Source organism: Drosophila erecta, unplaced genomic scaffold (assembly GCF_003286155.1).
Source record: "Drosophila erecta strain 14021-0224.00,06,07 unplaced genomic scaffold, DereRS2 tig00000021-arrow-pilon, whole genome shotgun sequence".
Taxonomy (NCBI): Eukaryota; Metazoa; Arthropoda; class Insecta; order Diptera; family Drosophilidae; genus Drosophila; species Drosophila erecta.
Genome location: NW_020825198.1, coordinates 19,669,191 through 19,687,171, shown reverse-complemented (window position 1 = coordinate 19,687,171; position 17,981 = coordinate 19,669,191). Strand labels below are relative to the sequence as shown.

At 45.4% G+C, this 17,981-nt stretch overlaps 5 protein-coding genes across 9 annotated transcripts; 3 read left to right on the top strand and 2 right to left on the bottom strand.

The window, feature by feature from the left end:
- Positions 1-58: 58 nt before the first annotated feature.
- On the top strand, positions 59-1,059 carry LOC6545344 (general odorant-binding protein lush). The gene is made up of 3 exons (XM_001973323.3): positions 59-477; positions 545-695; positions 754-1,059. The coding sequence occupies exons 1-3, from the start codon at positions 220-222 to the stop codon at positions 840-842; spliced, it is 498 nt and encodes a 165-aa protein (XP_001973359.2). The 5' UTR covers positions 59-219; the 3' UTR covers positions 843-1,059.
- On the bottom strand, positions 1,056-3,897 carry LOC6545343 (twist-related protein 1). 2 transcript variants are annotated; one of them, XM_015158599.2, is made up of 3 exons: positions 3,336-3,897; positions 3,253-3,271; positions 1,056-2,539 (listed from the first exon to the last, which is right to left on the bottom strand). In XM_015158599.2, the coding sequence occupies exons 1-3, from the start codon at positions 3,537-3,539 to the stop codon at positions 2,202-2,204; spliced, it is 561 nt and encodes a 186-aa protein (XP_015014085.1). In that variant the 5' UTR covers positions 3,540-3,897; the 3' UTR covers positions 1,056-2,201. The 2 variants fall into 2 exon arrangements, with proteins under 2 accessions (XP_015014085.1, XP_001973358.1); XM_001973322.3 differs by having other exon boundaries at positions 1,056-2,524.
- A 48-nt stretch (positions 3,898-3,945) lies between these two features.
- On the bottom strand, positions 3,946-6,252 carry LOC6545342 (transcription initiation factor TFIID subunit 6). Of its 4 annotated transcripts, none has more exons than XM_015158596.2 (5): positions 5,277-6,252; positions 5,043-5,212; positions 4,529-4,984; positions 4,168-4,411; positions 3,956-4,111 (listed from the first exon to the last, which is right to left on the bottom strand). In XM_015158596.2, exons 1-5 carry the CDS (start codon positions 6,159-6,161, stop codon positions 4,025-4,027), a joined length of 1,842 nt encoding a protein of 613 aa, XP_015014082.1. In that variant the 5' UTR covers positions 6,162-6,252; the 3' UTR covers positions 3,956-4,024. The 4 variants fall into 4 exon arrangements, with proteins under 4 accessions (XP_015014084.1, XP_015014082.1, XP_001973357.1 ...); XM_001973321.3 differs by having other exon boundaries at positions 4,174-4,411; XM_015158597.2 differs by having other exon boundaries at positions 4,001-4,124; positions 4,174-4,411.
- Positions 6,253-6,474: 222 nt separating this feature from the next.
- LOC6545341 (histone-lysine N-methyltransferase ash1) lies at positions 6,475-14,258 on the top strand. The gene is made up of 6 exons (XM_001973320.3): positions 6,475-6,915; positions 7,040-7,140; positions 7,198-11,934; positions 12,009-13,478; positions 13,539-13,745; positions 13,812-14,258. The coding sequence occupies exons 2-6, from the start codon at positions 7,060-7,062 to the stop codon at positions 13,989-13,991; spliced, it is 6,675 nt and encodes a 2,224-aa protein (XP_001973356.2). The 5' UTR covers positions 6,475-6,915; positions 7,040-7,059; the 3' UTR covers positions 13,992-14,258.
- A 2,334-nt stretch (positions 14,259-16,592) lies between these two features.
- Positions 16,593-17,981, top strand: LOC6545340 (rRNA methyltransferase 3, mitochondrial). The gene is made up of 2 exons (XM_001973319.3): positions 16,593-17,748; positions 17,805-17,981. The coding sequence occupies exons 1-2, from the start codon at positions 16,673-16,675 to the stop codon at positions 17,944-17,946; spliced, it is 1,218 nt and encodes a 405-aa protein (XP_001973355.3). The 5' UTR covers positions 16,593-16,672; the 3' UTR covers positions 17,947-17,981.

The window sequence follows — 17,981 nt, the reverse complement described above, 5'->3', positions numbered from 1 at the left end:
CGCTTAACCACTTTCCCCTGCATATAGGTTTAAAATTGATTTAATATTTATTTAACGGGTATCTTAAAATTCGAGTATTATTAAGTCATAAAAATGTTACAAATACAATTTCCTAGTAAAGTAAAATGGCGTGCAAGTGCGTTAGTTAATTGCCAAACCCTCAGACTTAATTACCACCTTTCCCTGCCACTATGACCACCTATAAAACTCTCCCACGACATGGCTACTCGACTATTACTTTTGTTATCGGTCACCATGAAGCATTGGAAACGACGCTCTTCCGCTGTTTTGACTATCGTCCTGCAAGTGCTGATACTCCTGCTTCCCGATCCTGGAGTTGCCATGACGATGGACCAGTTTTTGACCTCGCTAGACATGATCCGTAGTGGCTGTGCGCCAAAGTTTAAGCTCAAAACAGAAGATCTCGATCGACTTCGCGTGGGTGACTTCAACTTTCCGCCATCACAGGATCTTATGGTGAGTGCGGCTCGCGTTTTTAGGCAACAGTGACAGCTGCCTTTAATTGAATCCTTTTTCCCGTTAGTGCTACACAAAGTGTGTGTCCTTGATGGCGGGCACTGTGAATAAAAAGGGGGAGTTCAACGCGGCCAAGGCCCTGGCCCAGCTTCCGCATCTGGTACCCCCGGAAATGATGGAGATGTCCAGGAAATCCGTTGAAGCTTGCAGGGATACGCGTAACTACACTTACATCTATCTTCCAATGCTCCACGTATAAATATATATACTTCGTAGATAAACTATTCAAGGAATCGTGCGAGAGAGTCTACCAAACGGCCAAGTGCTTCTCTGAAAACGCCGATGGGAAGTTCATGTGGCCCTAAAAAAGTTTTTGGGTACTAAACTCATTCGGGCTTATTCATAGATGACCAGTTTTTAGATAGTTTCTGGAAAATGTATGTCTGAATCATCAAATTAAATTGGGAAATCCTTGAAATCTTAACCTGAATTAGTACAGGAAAGAAAGCTAGCTTCGGCAAGCCGAAGATTATATACCCTTGCAGTAATATGTTGTTGATTAAATGAAAAACAAAACGTTGATTTGAAACATGTTATAGTTTATTGCTGATATTATTAACTAAATACAACGGTTTTATGTTCGCAGAACGCACATTTATACATTTGGTAATTTATAAATACCCAATTGGCTTAGCAACGCATTCAAACTTAGGGGATCTTTGCATTCCAGAGGTTACAAAATAAATGCAAAATCTTATACAAAATGGTTGCCTTGCAAATCTGTGTACAAAGTTCTCTCGTTAGCTATGTATTCATCGTATTCGATATCTTAAATTTCGGGTTCGGTATAGAGTAGTGTCTTCATAGATCTCTCCAAAAGGGGCTCACAAAAATATATCCGATTAGAGCGTGTGTGCGGATTTAGTTGATGACGTTGATGAGGATGGTGAGGAAACCTGTGCGGCGTTTAGACGGTGGTTTGTGTAAACAACTAAGAGTCTAATAGCGTTCACACGTATATATAGTAGTTAGTACATTGTATATAAAATCAGTACACATTAATGCTTGTATATTGAACCGTTTCTTAGCTGGCTTGGAAATGTTTTTAACTGCTACACACACATCTAAATAGGTTGGTGGTTCCGTACACACCTAGTCATACACAAATAGGTATATAATTTGATATATCGTAGTTATTATTAGGTGGAGATCGACATGCCCGTTGATTCCACTGGGATTGTGTAATGCCGTTGATTGTGTTGTGCGTGGGATCGAATGATGTCTGAGAGGTGGAGAGTGTATACATATGTCGTATAGGGTTTTTCTCCTTTCATAACTAACCTAGAGGTTGCTTGTGCTTCGAGTTGAGTTTTCGTTAACATTACCATCTGGGATCACATTTAGGTATATCAAATAATAAAGTAGAGCGCTAAAGCTTTTCCATCAGCCCTGTTTCAGTTTTCCGCAGAAAATTGTTTGATATTTTAAGATTCCTTGCAGGGCTTATAATCCTATACCTTATACTTGGTCTTCAGAGGAAGACATGGAATTCGGTTTGTGCTTAAAACGTTTGAGCGTAGAAAATTCTTCTGGACAAGACCCATTAAAGTGGTAGGATGACAGGAAACGATTGCTGAGTAAAAGTTGTGTCCGGGGAGGGCTCGTGGTAATTTTGATTATGTTTTCCCACTGCATGGGCAACCATTATTGCCATTATTGCTGGCTTAGTCCATCAGTCGAACGCCGGCTTGAACGTCATCGGCGATGCTGACTCCTTTCTTTTTCTTCCCCTCGCCAGCGGGCTTCTTCTTGGTCAGGACTAGGGTTTCCGGCTCATCCTGGGACTGCTGTCGCTTGCCATTTCCGCTGGCTCCACCTCCACCTCCTCCTCCTCCTCCGCCTCCGCCGCCGCCACCGCCGCTGTTGCTTCTCAGTTTGAATCGCGTCGTGGCCGCCGCTGCATTGTTGTTGGCACAATTGCATATAGCATCGAAGATCCGCACCACGAATCCTCGGGCGCGATTCACCACCTTGCCGTTCTTAAAATCTGGTATGGCGAAACCTGAGAGATTAGTGCATGCGAGGCGCAGAAAGTACAAAAATACGGAAATAAAGATCAGTGATACGCAAAATACAAGTTAAGTGCAACAAAATATGGTCATGCAATCGAGCTGGCTGGGGTTGGAAAATGGGTGAAAATGGCGTGCGAGTGCATTTGTTAATTATTAATTATTTGCTTTCATCCGTTTTAATTGCCACCTGTTAACAACCATTGAGGAGGCCTAAAACTGTTGCCCTGTCATCAGTAGGATCATTTTGTTTCCGCGACCGGTAAAAGCAGCCCATTTTTATCTAGCACGTTCAGAGCTCCTTTTTCAAACTTAAAAAGTTCGGTATAACATTACGCGGAGTTTCCCTTAATCAGCAAAAATGTTTGTAATATTGATTTTAGCGCGAATATTGACTATTTCACTTTTCCTTCTTTTCTGTGGTACTAATATTATATTTCTAATTTTTCAGATTTAAATCGCATCCACCAACTTTGAGCCTAGGCACTCTTAAGTGACTTATGCCTGCTCTTTACTCAAGGCAAATTTGTAGAACCCTTATCTCTGCTTCGATTTTCGCAGACAAAGAAAAGGGGTTTTGTGCACAAGAGTCTATTCAGCAGGCAGCACTTGGTGAGGGGTTGCTGAAGTGCTCAAAAAGGAAAAGCCATACACTATCCAAATAGCCAAGAAGCGAAAGGTACTGGACCACACTGCGTATACTTACTCGGTCGTTTTTCCTTGCCCTGCAAAGGAATTTACAAGTGTTTCAGTTAGTTCGAAGACGAATATCAAATATATGTGGTCAACCTGTTGCGATTTCTGGCTCTCTACTGCTCGCCTGTTGGCCTCGGTCTCAGCCCGCAGGAGCACATCGTCGAGCGCCTCCCGCAACGCTGCCATGTTGTGGGGATTTTGCTTGAAGGTCTCAATCCTTGCCTCCAGTGACTCCGTTTTGATTCCATCTACGCTGTCCGGAGACGCTGGCTCGGGATCCGCAAACCTGGCATGCATCTTTCCTGTGTTTTTTTGAGAATTACTCGAAATTACTTGAAAATCCTGACAGAACCGCTCCGAGCTTTGCTGTCCTGCGATGGGTATCTACAAGGAGTGTTGAGCAGAGCTCTTTGTGCGTTCACCCAGGAATGCGCTGGAGAAATCAATAGCAAGCCACTTGGTGCCCATACCCGCACATGCGTGCTGACTGCGTGGGCAAGCTTTCGATTTTGGGTGGGAGAGCAGTGCCTTTGCACACAAAAAAAGAGGTGATTTTAACAGTTTGTATAGTACAGAACTGTAACTTAATATTCCGATGAGGATTCCTTGAATGTTTCTGTTCACTAGCCGGTGTTAAGGTAATTAAAAATCTAATGAGGACTAAAACAATTTTTCACAAAACTTGTGAAAATAATGATTTAATATTCTTTCTCTGTGTGTGGTTACATATTTTTGGGGTAGGATCCCGCATTTTTTGTCTTATTGCATACGAACTGAGCTGGCTACTCCAGGTGCGAGAGATCGTCCAGCTCGGGCGGTGCGCGCACAATCTCCGTCTCAATGATCAGCGAGTTGGCGTCTAGGGTGCTCTGAAAGATTCAACTGTTATACCATCAACTGCTGGCGCTTCGCTACCGGCACTAACACACACATTCTCGTTGCTCCGCTGTGCAGCTGCTAGTAGACTGCCGCTCGAGCTTGAGTTCGAGTTGGAGGCATTGGCCGCGTTAGAGGCCGCGGAGAGCACCACGCTGTGCGGGGAACTGCCACGCCGCACCACCTTTGCTTGGCCCTGCTGCGGCGAGTTCTGGGTGACTATCACAAACTTTTGCGGCGGCTGGTTGGCCTGAATGGCTCTTATTTGGGGCAGGGATGAGACTCCGGGACTTCTAAAAAGAAAGAAGATTCAGCAGCTTAGTATAGTCATAAAAAGACATGTTAACATGGTAAAAGTCTAGGGTAACAAAGTTAACATTAATATAAAAAGTAAAGGGGTAAATATTTACCCCTGTCTCTGTGTGGTGGGCATGGAGACTCGTCCGATGGTTGTTGCTGTTTGGGCTGCACTCGTGATGGGTGCCGTGTTGATCGTGTTAGATGACAGGGTTACAATGCTTGAGGCGGGCGCATTTCGAACTTTGACTACTGCCTGACACAGCGACGGCCCCAGGAAGCCAAAGTCGTTTTTGTAGTCCTCTGCTGTATCTGGGGCTGAGCGCATTTGCTTGAGGATCGGGGGACAGCACTTTTGAAGCATGGCGCGAATGTGACCTGCTGCTGTCTTGTCAGTGTTGCTAATGGAGGTGCCGAGCAGGTGAGGTTCAATGCGCTCCGATATGAACTTAAGGCGGGGTATGATGAAAACTTTTATTACTTCACCTCCCAGCTCCGAGAGTCCCGCAATAGAGCCGTACAGTGAGGATAGGTGCGTCTTATCGTTTTGAAGGGCCTTGCTGAAGATGCTGGAGGGTTGGAAAATGCTTGTTAAAGAGTTATTAACTATGAGTGGGTGCGATTTACCGGGTGACACGGGTTTGCAGATTGTTGGTTAGGGTGTTGAAGTTCTTGCAGATTTGAGCCATCAGTCGGGAGGCAAAGTCTCGCAGGGCCCAGTGATTATCCAGCTCCGGGCGCATACACAGCTGCTTGGACACAATGCAGGTCATCACCGAGGGTATCAGTTCGTGCAGCTATGTGGAGACAACATCGTTTGTATGAGAAACAAGAACAAAAATGAAATAAAAAATGTCCTACGTATTTCTCCAGAAACAGCGATGGGTTATCCAGAAGCGCACGAACCATGCGCATGAGGTATATAAGCAGCGCCAAGTTGTTCTGAACCACATTGACCTTAACTCCCTCGGCAATGAAGGTGCACATGCGGGGAAGCATTTCGTGCAGGCCTGGATCGGATCCCAGCGACTGCAGCGCCTCACCGCGCCGAGGCTCATCCGATCCCACGCAGGCCTCGGTGATCTCCTTGTAGTACAACTGTTGCTCCACAGACAACTCGTGCGTGGCCAGTTGCTTGACGTGAATGGTCTCGACGTTCTTTAGCTTGTGGATCTTGCCGGTAGTAGGTTTGCCAGCAGCATCTTTGTTTAGGCCTTGATCCAGCTTAATAACCGGATTAACAGAGTCCAAGAATTGGGAATCCTTCGAGAGCGGCGGTGGGTTTTCAGGCACAGTGGGTTGTACTCCCTCCACAACAAACCAATGGGAACGCAGGGTGAGATCCAGAGGAATTTTTACAGAGTTGCTGGAAGTGATCTCTCCAAGGTCGATTTCCTTGTCCTCGGTGAAGTGCAGCTCCCTTCCTCCGCCAGACGCGAAGCGGAATGGAATGAAGTCCTTCGCTACGAAGCCGTACTGCGGTTCCACATTTCGGACTTTAAGGGCCATGTCGATGTCCCGCACTGAGAGCTTCTGCCGCTTGGCGTGGTGCATGAACTTGGCCGCATCCTGCACAATCCTTTTCAGCTTGATGGACACATCCTCCGCTAGCTCCTTGGCGGCGTCATCCGACAGGGAGCCCACTCCTATGCTTTCCGCGATCACTTTCATGGACTCCGAAGAGATGCTGGAGCCGTACAGCATGCTGCTGGAGGCGCTGCTTGATTTCGACGCTTTTCCACTCATTTTCTACGTTTTTACAAATAAACAAATAATATTCGCCGAGGTGCTCGGCCAGTGTGTACACACCGCGATTTAAAAACCTAGCTATTCTGGCTTTTTTTGTCGTTTAATTGCTATTGACATTTTGACTTTTTTCGATTTCATGTAAATATGTAAATATTTAAGCAATAGCTTAAAAACTAATGGTATCTTTGTACAAAATTATATTTTTAATAATTTTATATACTTCAGTACTGATTTCGCATAATATTTCGTGAGTATTTTCTAGCTAGTTTTAACCAGAACTCACTGTTGGCAAACGATAGATTTCGATAGTTGCCTGCGAAATTCCACCGCACGGTCACACTGTAGCGCAGACATCACGTACACCCCAGCTGGCCACATTAAAACGCAGTCTTTTTCTTTATTTATGTTCGTAAATTTTTGGTTGCCTGGCTTTTTGTTGTTGCGCCACATTAACAATAACAATTGAAGCGCCCCACCGCCGCCCACGAGTCGAGAAAAAAGTGAAATATCGGGACCGCGGATTAATGTGCCACATGCGAGAGGCGTTGCAACGTTGCGTCGTCGTCGGGCGTCGAACAAAGCAGTTTTTGGGAAAGTGAAAACGGCGCCATTTTAGAAGCTGGCAAGCCACGACCAAAGGCTCAAGAAAAGTGCAAATGCAATGTGTGCAGCAATAGATTCTCCTTTCGGCACAAACAAAACCGACTACTAAGGTCGCGAGTGCAGGTGCTAGCCCAGAAAACAATCAAGCGTAAGTGTGGTGTGGGATAGGTTTTTTTTTTGGACTATGTCGCCGCGGATGACCTACTTTAAATGCGATTAAGAGAGCCACCAAATCGAAAACACACTTGGCTAACAAAAGTGAACCTTTGCAGCTCCCCAGCGACTCCAAAATATGAGCTGTGGCCAAAATGAGACGGCAGCAGCAAAGGTTCTGGAAACGCAACGCGCACAAGAATCCGGCAGTGAAAATGAGGCAAGTGTTTCAAATGGCCCCTATCAAGCGGTATTTAAAGTGTATTGTTCTCCTCAGGAAACCGATTCCATTACGGATCAATCGAGCCAGTCGAAGTCGATTAAGTCAGCCACACAGTTCAGCGTGCAGCGTTCGGACACCGATGGCCTGCGAATGAGAATCTCGGCCATCCGCCCCCCATCAGGAGTCCTAGCAACCAAGAAACCCCCAAAGCCCAGAAAAATGTCCACACAGGACACCGAGTCCGGCTGCTCGGAGGTCAGAAATAGAGCAGGCAGCAAGAAAATCAAGGTCAAGCGCAAGAAGCTGGCGAGTGCAAGTGGGATTAGTAAATCGGACAAAGTGTCCAAGTCCAAAAAGTCACAGATCTCGGCATTTTCCTCGGACTCAGAGGACGACCTGCCCTTGAAGGTCCATCAGCAGAGAGCTCCGCGATTGCTGCTCACTGCTATCTCCCAGGCGGCTCAGTCTGCCAGCAAACCCACTTTGGATATCGGAATCTCCTCCAGCGACAACGAGTTACCTAACCTTGTGCAGGCGGCAATCAAGCGAGTGGAGAGCGATACGGAGGACACAACTGTGGAAGGGAGTTTCCGCAAGGCGGCGAAGGACAAGAACCTACCCCAGTACCAGTCAACATTGCTGCAGGACTTCATGGAGAAGACTCAGATGCTGGGGCAGACCGCCAATGCGAAGCTTTCCGAGGAGAAAGTGGCTAAAGCTAAGGAGGAGCCTCTAGCGCAAACCGCTAATCCTCGGAAGCGCAGAGGTAGACCCAAAAAAGTGGTTTCCACAGTTCCTGCGCCTGGAAACTCTGGTCCTGCTATAAACGAATCTGCCGATTCGGGTGTGATAAGCACCACTAGCACGACGCAGAGCACCACTCCCTCCCCAAAAATGCAAAATGAGAATATTGTTCCCACGGGAGCGCTGCCAATTGCCTCCAGCAGCAAGCCTAAGATCGACATGGCGTACCTAGACAAGCGAATGTATGCCACCGAGCGGGTGCTATATCCACCGCCCAGGAGTAAGCGGCGGCAGAACAATAAAAAGGCACCCTCCAGCTCATCCAACAAAGAGGAACTTCAGCTGGATCCTCTGTGGCGGGAGATCGATGTGAACAAGAAGTTCCGGCTAAGGAGCATGAGTGTGGGTGCGGCTAGTGGCACTGGGGCGAGTACCACCATTTGCAGCAAAGTCCTGGCCGCCAAGAGCGGTTACGTCTCGGATTACGGAAGCGTACGACATCAGCGAAGCAGCCACAACCACAACTCCGGTTACAAGTCCGATGCCAGCTGCAAAAGTCGATACAGCACCAAGAGTTGTATGAGTCGCAGGAGCAGGGCAAAGAGTTGCGGCTACCGGAGTGATTGCAAGGAATCTGGAAAGGCAGGTCTACGGATGAGACGGAAGCGCCGTGCTTCCATGCTCCTGAAAAGCTCTGCAGACGATCCTGTCGAGGATCAGGACATCCTTCAGCTAGCTGGATTATCTCTGGGCCAGAGCAGTGAGGAGAGTAATGAGTACATTAGCAAGCCGAGCCTTAAAAGTCTGCCCACGACAAGTGCTAGCAAGAAGTACGGCGAAATAAACCGCTATGTGACCACCGGGCAGTATTTCGGTCGTGGCGGCAGTTTGACTGCCACCAACCCGGATAACTTCATTAGTAAAATGATGAACCAGCGGAAAGAAACTCCGGCTCCCAGCAAATTGTCCTGCAAGATTAAGTCCCGCCGCTCCTCGGCAGCCAGTATGTGCAGCAGCTATGTGTCTGGGGTGTCTAGAATGCGTCGCAGACATCGCCGAAAGAGTTTTAGTCACAACAAGTCATTGAACATTGATTCCAAGCTGCTCACCGAAATTGAGATTATTACTAGCACCTTCAACTCAAGGTGCCGAATCCAGGACGATCGTTTGACCGGGAGCAGTGGCAAAGAGAAGCTGTTGGCCGATGCCAACAAGCTGCAGGCCACTCTAGCCGCTCCGAGTCCTGCCCAGCAGTTGACTTTGAATGGAGGAGGATCAGCGTCCACTCTTTCCAAACCATTAAAACGGGGCTTAAAGAAGAGAAAGCTCAGTGAGCCCCTAGTGGACTTCGCTATGCTATCGGCTAGCGCTAGTGGAACTCCCAATGGCAGCGGAAGCAGTAATGGGAATACCAAACGACGACACAAGAAATCTCAAAGCAATGACAGTTCCAGTCCCGATGATCATAAGTTGCCGTTAAAAAAGCGCCACTATCTATTGACTCCAGGAGAGCGTCCGCCTGCGGAAGTAGCATTCGCCAATGGGAAATTGAACGCAGAGGCCTGGGCTGCAGCGGCGGCGACTGCTAAGACCACTGCGTCCACCAAATCCCAAGCACAGTTTAATGCGAGGAGCGTAAAATCGGCACTAACGCCCAAAAAAAGACATCTTCTTGAGCAACCTACGGCTGTGAGCGGCTCATCGGCAAGTAATTCTCCTCTGAGGATTGTTGTTGATAATAATTCCATAAGCGGTGGAAAGTTACTGGATATAAGTCCTAGTTCCTTGTGCTCACTTAAACAGCAGAGGAGAGGAGGAGCAGCTAAACAGAAGGTGTCTGCAGCGAAGGACTTGGTTCAGCTTCAATCCCCAGCTGGTAGCTTTCCTCCCCCTGGTGTGTTCGAGCCATCTGTGGAGCTGGAAATCCAAATTCCTCTTGGTAAACTGAATGAATCCGTCATAACCAAAGCAGAGGTTGAATCTCCACTGCTCTCAGCATTAGATATTAAGGAGGATACGAAAAAGGAGGTTGGCCAGCGCGTTGTCGAAACCTTGCTTCACAAAACGGGAGGCAATCTTCTTCTGAAACGCAAGCGGAAAAAGATAAATCGAACGGGATTTCCCACTGTTCGCAGGAAGAAGCGTAAGGTTAGCGTGGAACAGCAAACGACAGCCGTAATGGATGAGCCCGAGCCGGAGTTTGATCCCGATGATGAGCCACTGCAATCCTTAAGAGAAACGAGAAGTAGCAACAGTGCCAATGTGCAGGTACCACCCAATCCTCCACTGGATTGTGAACGAGTTCCCCAAGCAGGCGAGGCCAGAGAAACCTTTGTGGCCAGGACCAATCAAAGAGCTCCTCGCCTATCAGTCGTGGCTCTGGAACGCCTACAGCGTCCTCAAACACCAGCTAGAGGAAGACCGCGAGGTAGAAAACCTAAGAATAGGGAACAAGCTGAAGTTGCACTTTTACCGCCGCCCAAATCGGAACCTGAGATAAAACCAGCCAAGAAGCGTGGTCGGCAACCCAAGCAGCCGGTACTGGAAGAGCCACCTCCCACACCACCTCCCCAACAGAAGAAAAGCAAACTGGAACCAAATATTAGATTACCAGATGGCATCGATCCCAATACAAATTTCAGCTGCAAGATTCGCTTGAAGCGGCGAAAGAACCTAGAAGCTGGAGCCATACAAAAAAAGGAGAAACCAGTCCAGCCAGCTGCGGTGGAAGAGATTCCTCCAGAAATTCCCGTCAGTCAAGAGGAAATAGATGCAGAAGCAGAGGCTAAACGGCTAGACAGTATTCCTACCGAACACGATCCTTTGCCTGCCTGTGAGTCCCACAACCCCGGCCCACAGGACTATGCCAGCTGCAGTGAATCCAGCGAGGACAAGGCATCAACCACTTCCTTGCGGAAGCTATCTAAGGTTAAAAAGACCTATCTTGTAGCAGGACTTTTCTCCAATCACTACAAACAATCCCTGATGCCGCCACCAGCAAAAGTGAATAAAAAACCAGGCTTGGAGGAGCAAGTGGCTCCTGCGAGCCTTCTACCACCTCCTTCCTATTGCGAAAAGTACCTCCGAAGGACTGAAATGGACTTTGAGCTACCCTACGACATATGGTGGGCTTACACTAATTCCAAATTACCCACTCGAAACGTTGTGCCATCCTGGAATTACCGAAAGATTCGCACCAATGTATACGCCGAGTCAGTGCGTCCGAATTTGGCAGGATTCGATCATCCCACCTGTAACTGTAAGAACCAGGGCGAGAAATCTTGTTTGGACAACTGTCTAAACCGTATGGTATATACAGAGTGCTCGCCCAGCAATTGCCCGGCTGGAGAGAAATGCCGAAATCAGAAGATCCAGCGACACGCCGTCGCACCCGGAGTGGAGCGCTTTATGACGGCAGATAAGGGATGGGGAGTGAGAACCAAACTACCCATTGCGAAGGGAACCTACATTCTGGAGTACGTGGGAGAGGTAGTCACAGAAAAGGAATTTAAGCAGAGGATGGCCAGCATATATCTAAATGACACCCATCACTATTGTTTACATTTGGATGGAGGACTGGTTATCGATGGTCAGCGGATGGGCAGCGATTGTAGGTTTGTCAACCATTCTTGCGAACCCAATTGCGAGATGCAAAAATGGAGTGTTAACGGCTTATCTAGAATGGTTTTATTCGCCAAAAGAGCCATCGAGGAGGGAGAGGAGCTGACATACGATTACAACTTTTCGCTATTCAATCCCTCAGAGGGCCAACCCTGCAGGTGCAACACGCCCCAGTGTCGTGGTGTCATAGGAGGCAAGTCGCAAAGAGTAAAACCCCTTCCTGCTGTGGAAGCCAAGCCAGCTGGAGACGGACCTTTGGGCCGAAACGGTCGCCAACGGAAGCAGAAGGCAAAAAAGAACGCTCAACGGCAGGCGGGTAAGGATATTTCATCAGCGGTGACGGTGGCAAAGCTTCAACCATTGTCCGAAAAAGAAAAGAAACTGGTCAAACAATTCAACACATTTCTAGTCAGGAACTTCGAAAAGGTTGGTTTACTTTTTTTTGTAATACAACATTATATTCATTTCATATAAAATACTATTAATTTTTCTTTCATTAGATACGCAGATGCAAGGCCAAGCGGGCGACTGCAGCAGCGGCCACTGCATCTTCGCCAGCACTCAGCGTGACCAATGGGGACATCCCTGGTAGACGACCCTCTACACCATCTTCTCCCTCCTTGGCAGCGCAGATTTCCGCGCTTTGCTCACCTCGCAACATAAAAACTCGTGGACTGACCCAGGCAGTACATGATCCCGAACTAGAGAAAATGGCCAAAATGGCAGTAGTTCTAAGGGATATTTGCAGTGCCCTGGAGTCCCTAAAAATGTCCGATTTGTTGACGACAGTGTCCAGCAAAAAAAAGAAGGCTATAAAGAACTCTTTGAGTGGAAAATTGGGCGCTACAGCTGCAACTTCAAAAGTGGAATTCAGATCGATACAAGCCCAAGTGGAACAGGGGCATTACAAAACGCCGCAGGAATTCGATGACCACATGCAGCTGCTCTTCGTAGAGGCCAAGCAGCAGCACGGCGATGATGAGGGCAAGGCAAAAGCACTCCAATCCCTGAAGGATAGCTATGAACAACAGAAGGTTGCCAGCTATGTTCAGCTAGTGGAGATTCTTGGTGATTCAGAATCATTGCAGAGCTTTAAACCAAAGGAAGTGCTTTCGCCAGAAGAGGAAGCTGGAAAGATGGCATTGAAAAAGTCACCAGGAGCAAAGGAAAGGGATTCCCCAATTGTGCCACCGAAAGTAACTCCGCCACCACTGCTTCCTATTGAGGCCTCTCCTGAGGAGGATGTAATCAGATGTATTTGTGGATTGTACAAAGATGAGGGTCTGATGATTCAGTGCGCCAAGTGCATGGTGTGGCAGCATACTGAATGCACCAAAGCTGACATCGATGCTGATAATTATCAATGCGAGCGGTGCGAGCCGAGGGAAGTGGATCGAGAGATTCCACTAGAGGAATTCACCGAAGAGGGCCACCGTTACTATCTCTCCCTAATGCGTGGGGATCTTCAGGTACGTCAGGGCGATGCCGTCTATGTCCTGCGGGACATCCCCATCAAAGATGAGGCCGGCAAGGTGTTACCAACAAAGAAGCACACTTATGAAACGATCGGAGCCATTGATTACCAAGAGTGCGATATCTTTCGGGTGGAACACTTGTGGAAAAACGAACTGGGAAAGCGTTTCATATTCGGCCACCATTTCTTGCGCCCCCATGAAACTTTCCATGAACCTTCGCGCCGGTTTTACCCCAATGAGGTGGTAAGAGTATCACTTTATGAAGTGGTTCCAATTGAGTTAGTCATTGGACGCTGCTGGGTTTTGGATCGAACTACTTTCTGTAAAGGACGCCCCATGGAATGCAACGACGAGGATCATTGCTACATCTGCGAGCTGCGTGTGGACAAGACGGCAAGGTTCTTCTCAAAAGCCAAGGCCAATCATCCGGCCTGCACCAAGAGCTATGCCTTCCGAAAATTTCCCGAGAAGATAAAGATTTCCAAGAGCTATGCGGTAAGCTTAAAATTTAAAATAATAATTTATCGAGTTTAACCAATGATTTTCAATTTATAGCCCCATGATGTGGATCCGTCGCTGCTGAAGACAAGGAAGCAAAAGACTGAATTAGATGTAGGAGCCGGTGCAACAACGATGCACAAGGCACCTGGCAGGCAGGACCAGCATCAGCCCAAGATGGTTGGGAGAAAGCCCCGTGGGTTTAGTGCCCCAGTGGATGCAACAGCTGTCCATGTCGTAACACCCATGGCGCCCAATAAACAGGTGTGTGGACTAACCAGTTTTGAAATTATTTTATTACAATTAACTTTCCTTTTCCCCCTCTAAAAGATGCTTAAGAAGAGGCGATCGCGTTTAGAGAACGTTCTGATAACTATGAAGCTAAAGTGTCTGGATGCACAAACAGCACAGGAGCAGCCCATTGACTTGTCATACCTGCTGTCCGGACGCGGCGCCCGTCAGCGGAAGACCCAGCACTCCAGTAGCAGTTCCACGGCCACTTCGACATAACAGATGTAACCAGCGAGTAGATTAAGCCGTGTATATACGCCTAAATTTAGAGGCATTGATTAATATTTATGGAACTTCAATTAACAATTAGCATTTAGCCATGTAAGATGTAACGGTGATAGTAGTAATCCTAGAGTGTACATTGTTATGAACAAATTTCGTGAAAAGGCCTCCGGTCTCGGCTAAGATGGAACAGATTATGAATTATGGTTAATATAAGAATTTATTTAAATACTAGTGTTTACGCCACCACACGAAGCCCCCCATTTAGATGAATTTCTTTTGTTTTTAATTGTTTATTGCATCTCCATATTGATTTTGTTTTACGAAACTAATCCCCGCTCGTCCTTTCGATTGAAGGCGTTTGACTTTTGCATTGTTATTTTAAATTATTGTATTATGTTATAGCTGCTTAATTATGTAACACCCAAGTAGGACGACTTATTGCGCTATTAGTTTTTAGTTATTTTCAAATTGTTATTAACTGCTAACACAAATTTTAAAAGTGAAATAAAAAATATATTTTTATTAATCAATACAGAATTTTTAAATGAACCGCCCATTGCACACAATGTTGGATTGTTTCACTGCTACGTTATTCAACACTGATTTCATGGGCGTAGTGAATTTCCGAAATTTGGTAACTTGGTCTTACCAAAGACACTAAAATAATAAGATGCGTAACGGCCATACATTGATTTTGCACTATGCAGCCACTTTTTTCGGTGGCTGCAGTAATTGATCTCTTCCCGCTCGCATAAAATTGAGAGCATAAAAATTTAATAATAGAATTCACTTGCTTGTGTGAGTGAAAACAGTAAACAAAAAAGTTGTGCTAGAACACGATTTCCGAAATCAATTTTGATTTAAGAAACGAATTTGATTAATGTTTTGGTCAATTTCGTTGTAATATGAGCTAAATATTATTTAAAAATTGATGCCGTGAATATTATTTTTTTTTAAGAAGTTGTTTTAATATTCTTTAGTTAAAATCGCCGCTCGAATTAGCTACCGTTTACATATAAATATTTTTATTCTTAATTATCTGTAATATATCTATTTTTTGGTACCCAGGGAACACCACGGGGAGGACATTACAATTGTAATGAAGTCGTATATTTATATGACCTTCGAGTCGACTTGAAATAATAAATGTTAAACATAAAATATTTCCATGGGTATGTATGTATGTATGTATTTATGTATGCATGTATGTATGTATGTATGTATTTAGTGTATGTGTTACTTGCACAAAGTAGTAAAAATTGGCTTTAATTAACCTGAAGAATGTTTAACTTACTGTCGGAACACATAGTTATTGCCGCTTTTAATATTTGCTGAGGAAAAATATTTTCTTGTAGCCCTATAATTCCCAACTAGTTCTAGCGAAGACTGTAAGGCATGTCTTCTAATTTAGAGTCACAAAATAGTAACCTCTCTTACCGGTCGAGCAGTGAGTGTAGTGTATGTACCGGTGTATGTACCGGTGTATGTAGGTATGTATGTATGTATTTATGTATGAATCTATGTATGAATCTATGTGTGTTTGTATGTATGTATGTATGTATGTATGTATGTATGTATGTATGTATGTATGTATGTATGTATGTATGCATGTATGTATTAATGTATGTATGTATGTATGTATGTATGTATGTATGTATGTATGTATGTATGTATGTATGTATGTATGTATGTATGTATGTATGTATGTATGTATGTATGTATGTATGTATGTATGTATGTATGTATGTATGTATGTATGTACGTATGTATATATGTATGTAGCCCTATAATTCCCAGCTAGTTCTAGTGAAGACTGTAAGGCATGTCTTCTAATTTAGAGTCCCCAAATAGTTCAAAGTAATTACTTGCAAGATCAAATTGGCATCCCTCTTGAACAAATAACCGGGCAAACGTTATTCATACAAGTGTTTGAAATGTTATAATATTTATTTTAAAATATTTATTCATAAAAAATATTTAAAAAACAATATAAAATTATTGTAAAGAAATTGATTACCCTACACTGAAAGGGATATATATTTTTATGTTTATTCGTATACAAAGTGCTACTAAATTAATCTTGAGCTGTAAGTAATTAAATAATAAACTATTATTTTGTCATAATTATATTAGTGAGTGAAATAGTGAGGTCTTTAAAGTGAGTAGAAAAAATTGTCTTAAATAAAGACTATAAAATGCCCGAAACGTATTTGAAACGCATTGGCATAATGGCAACGTATGAATCAAACGTATGAATCAAAATCTGTCCTGTTTTTTCATCCTTTTTTGAAATTTTCAGCCTATTTTTTCCGTTTTTTTTTTCTCAATCTGTCCTTTTTTTTTCAGAAAAATATTGGCATCACTAATGCGTACAAGAGAGCGGCTGGCTCTAGAGCGCTCTCTCTCTCTGGCTCTTGAACAAAAATTCGAGATAGCTGGAGCCAGCCCGAAAAAATGGTGTGCAAAAAAATCGTATGGCGTTACGCATCTTATTATTCTAGTGTCTTTGGTCTTACAGATTAAGAATCCCTTTTTATATCACTAACTTCATTTACTAATAATTTGTTTTACATTTTGTATTATTATTACTATTAGTACCCCCCTTAAATGTGTTCGGCTACGCCCATGACTATGCGAACATATGTTCGGTGAAGTTGAATTGGATTGAATTGACCATGCTGTGTAATATATTTAAACGCTCGTTTCAAGCGAATATAAATAAAGTGAATAACTTAAATGTGCTGCGGTTGAGCAGTTCCAGTGGACAACGAGGAGAGATCCAGGACGCACTGGACATAGAAGCCAATCTCTTTGGAAATTCAGAGTTGAAGCATGAACCGATAAACACGAGGGAAGCTTTACGCAAGAATCGGTTTGCGGGTAGAAAACCCAAGGTACCCATTGCTTCAGTAGCATCTCGCAAACTTCCAGCTCCAGCGCCTCCTGCTCCACGAAGTGCTCCAACTGCCGCTCCAATAATCAAGGACAGTGAGCTGAATCTGAACTTTGTGCGCCTCACCCTGCAGGATCCCCTTACCAGCACCCTACTAACCACAGTGCGTTCCCGCAAGCGCCGTGATAAGAACCGGCAGATCATCGTCGAGGGCCGCCGTCTCATCCAGGAAGCCCTGCAATGTGGCCTCAAAATGGAAGCCCTACTTTTCTCCCAGAAAGATCAACTGGCTCTGGTGAAGGAGGAAGTAGGTATGGCGCAGCTAGGGACAGGCACCAAGATTTACAAAGTGCCGCAACATGACCTAAAGACGTGGTCTTCACTGGTAACTCCTCCCGGTCTGATGGGTATATTCGACAGGCCTTCGGACAAAGGCTTGGAGAAGAACCTAGCGGAGCAACAGCGTCTGGGCTCTCAGCCTTTCCCCATTACAGTTGTGTGCGACAACATTAGGGAGCCCAACAATCTGGGCAGCATCATTAGGACCTGTGGCGCTCTGCCCTGCAGTCAGGTGGTGGTCACCCACGGCTGCTGTGATCCATGGGAATCAAAGGCCCTGAGAGGAGGCTGTGGCGGTCAGTTTAGAGTTCCCATTCGGGATGATGTCACTTGGGAGGAGCTCGCGTTAACCATTCCCCCAGAGGCGGCAGACGACTGCCATGTTTTTATTGCTGAGAGTAACCAAAGGAAGCGGGAAAACAACCAGACCATTGATTATGCGGATATCCAGAGTCTCGGAGCCCATAACTTGCTCATTATCGGCGGAGAGAGTCACGGAGTCAGTGAGGAAGCTTACCGGTAAGGGTTGAAACAAATGAGTTATAAAAAGCAAAACTAATTATTTATTTTGTCAGTTTCTTAAACATGGTTGGAGGTAAAGGAAAGTGCATCTATATTCCCCTGGCAGCTGGAATCGATAGCCTGAATGTGGCATCCGCCCTGACGCTGTTGCTGTTCGAGCTGCGCCGAAAACTCAGACAGCAGGCCTCAGCTTAAGATTAAGTTTTGAAAAACAAGGGTTAAAAATAAAT

Bases quoted from the DNA above. Each gene is read 5' to 3' on its own strand.
- LOC6545344 (XM_001973323.3), top strand. From the start codon at position 220: ATGGCTACTCGACTATTACTTTTGTTATCGGTCACCATGAAGCATTGG. The intron at 478-544 runs GTGAGTGCGGCT...TTTTCCCGTTAG, and splicing joins CGCCATCACAGGATCTTATG to TGCTACACAAAGTGTGTGTC. The intron at 696-753 runs GTAACTACACTT...TATACTTCGTAG, and splicing joins TGAAGCTTGCAGGGATACGC to ATAAACTATTCAAGGAATCG.
- LOC6545343 (XM_015158599.2), bottom strand. From the start codon at position 3,539: ATGCATGCCAGGTTTGCGGATCCCGAGCCAGCGTCTCCGGACAGCGTA.
- LOC6545342 (XM_015158596.2), bottom strand. From the start codon at position 6,161: ATGAGTGGAAAAGCGTCGAAATCAAGCAGCGCCTCCAGCAGCATGCTG. The intron at 4,985-5,042 runs GTAAATCGCACC...CCAACCCTCCAG, and splicing joins CTGCAAACCCGTGTCACCCG to CATCTTCAGCAAGGCCCTTC. The intron at 4,112-4,167 runs GTTAGTGCCGGT...TGAATCTTTCAG, and splicing joins GGAGCAACGAGAATGTGTGT to AGCACCCTAGACGCCAACTC.
- LOC6545341 (XM_001973320.3), top strand. From the start codon at position 7,060: ATGAGCTGTGGCCAAAATGAGACGGCAGCAGCAAAGGTTCTGGAAACG. The intron at 7,141-7,197 runs GCAAGTGTTTCA...TGTTCTCCTCAG, and splicing joins AATCCGGCAGTGAAAATGAG to GAAACCGATTCCATTACGGA. The intron at 13,479-13,538 runs GTAAGCTTAAAA...TTCAATTTATAG, and splicing joins AGATTTCCAAGAGCTATGCG to CCCCATGATGTGGATCCGTC.
- LOC6545340 (XM_001973319.3), top strand. From the start codon at position 16,673: ATGCTGTGTAATATATTTAAACGCTCGTTTCAAGCGAATATAAATAAA. The intron at 17,749-17,804 runs GTAAGGGTTGAA...TTATTTTGTCAG, and splicing joins GTCAGTGAGGAAGCTTACCG to TTTCTTAAACATGGTTGGAG.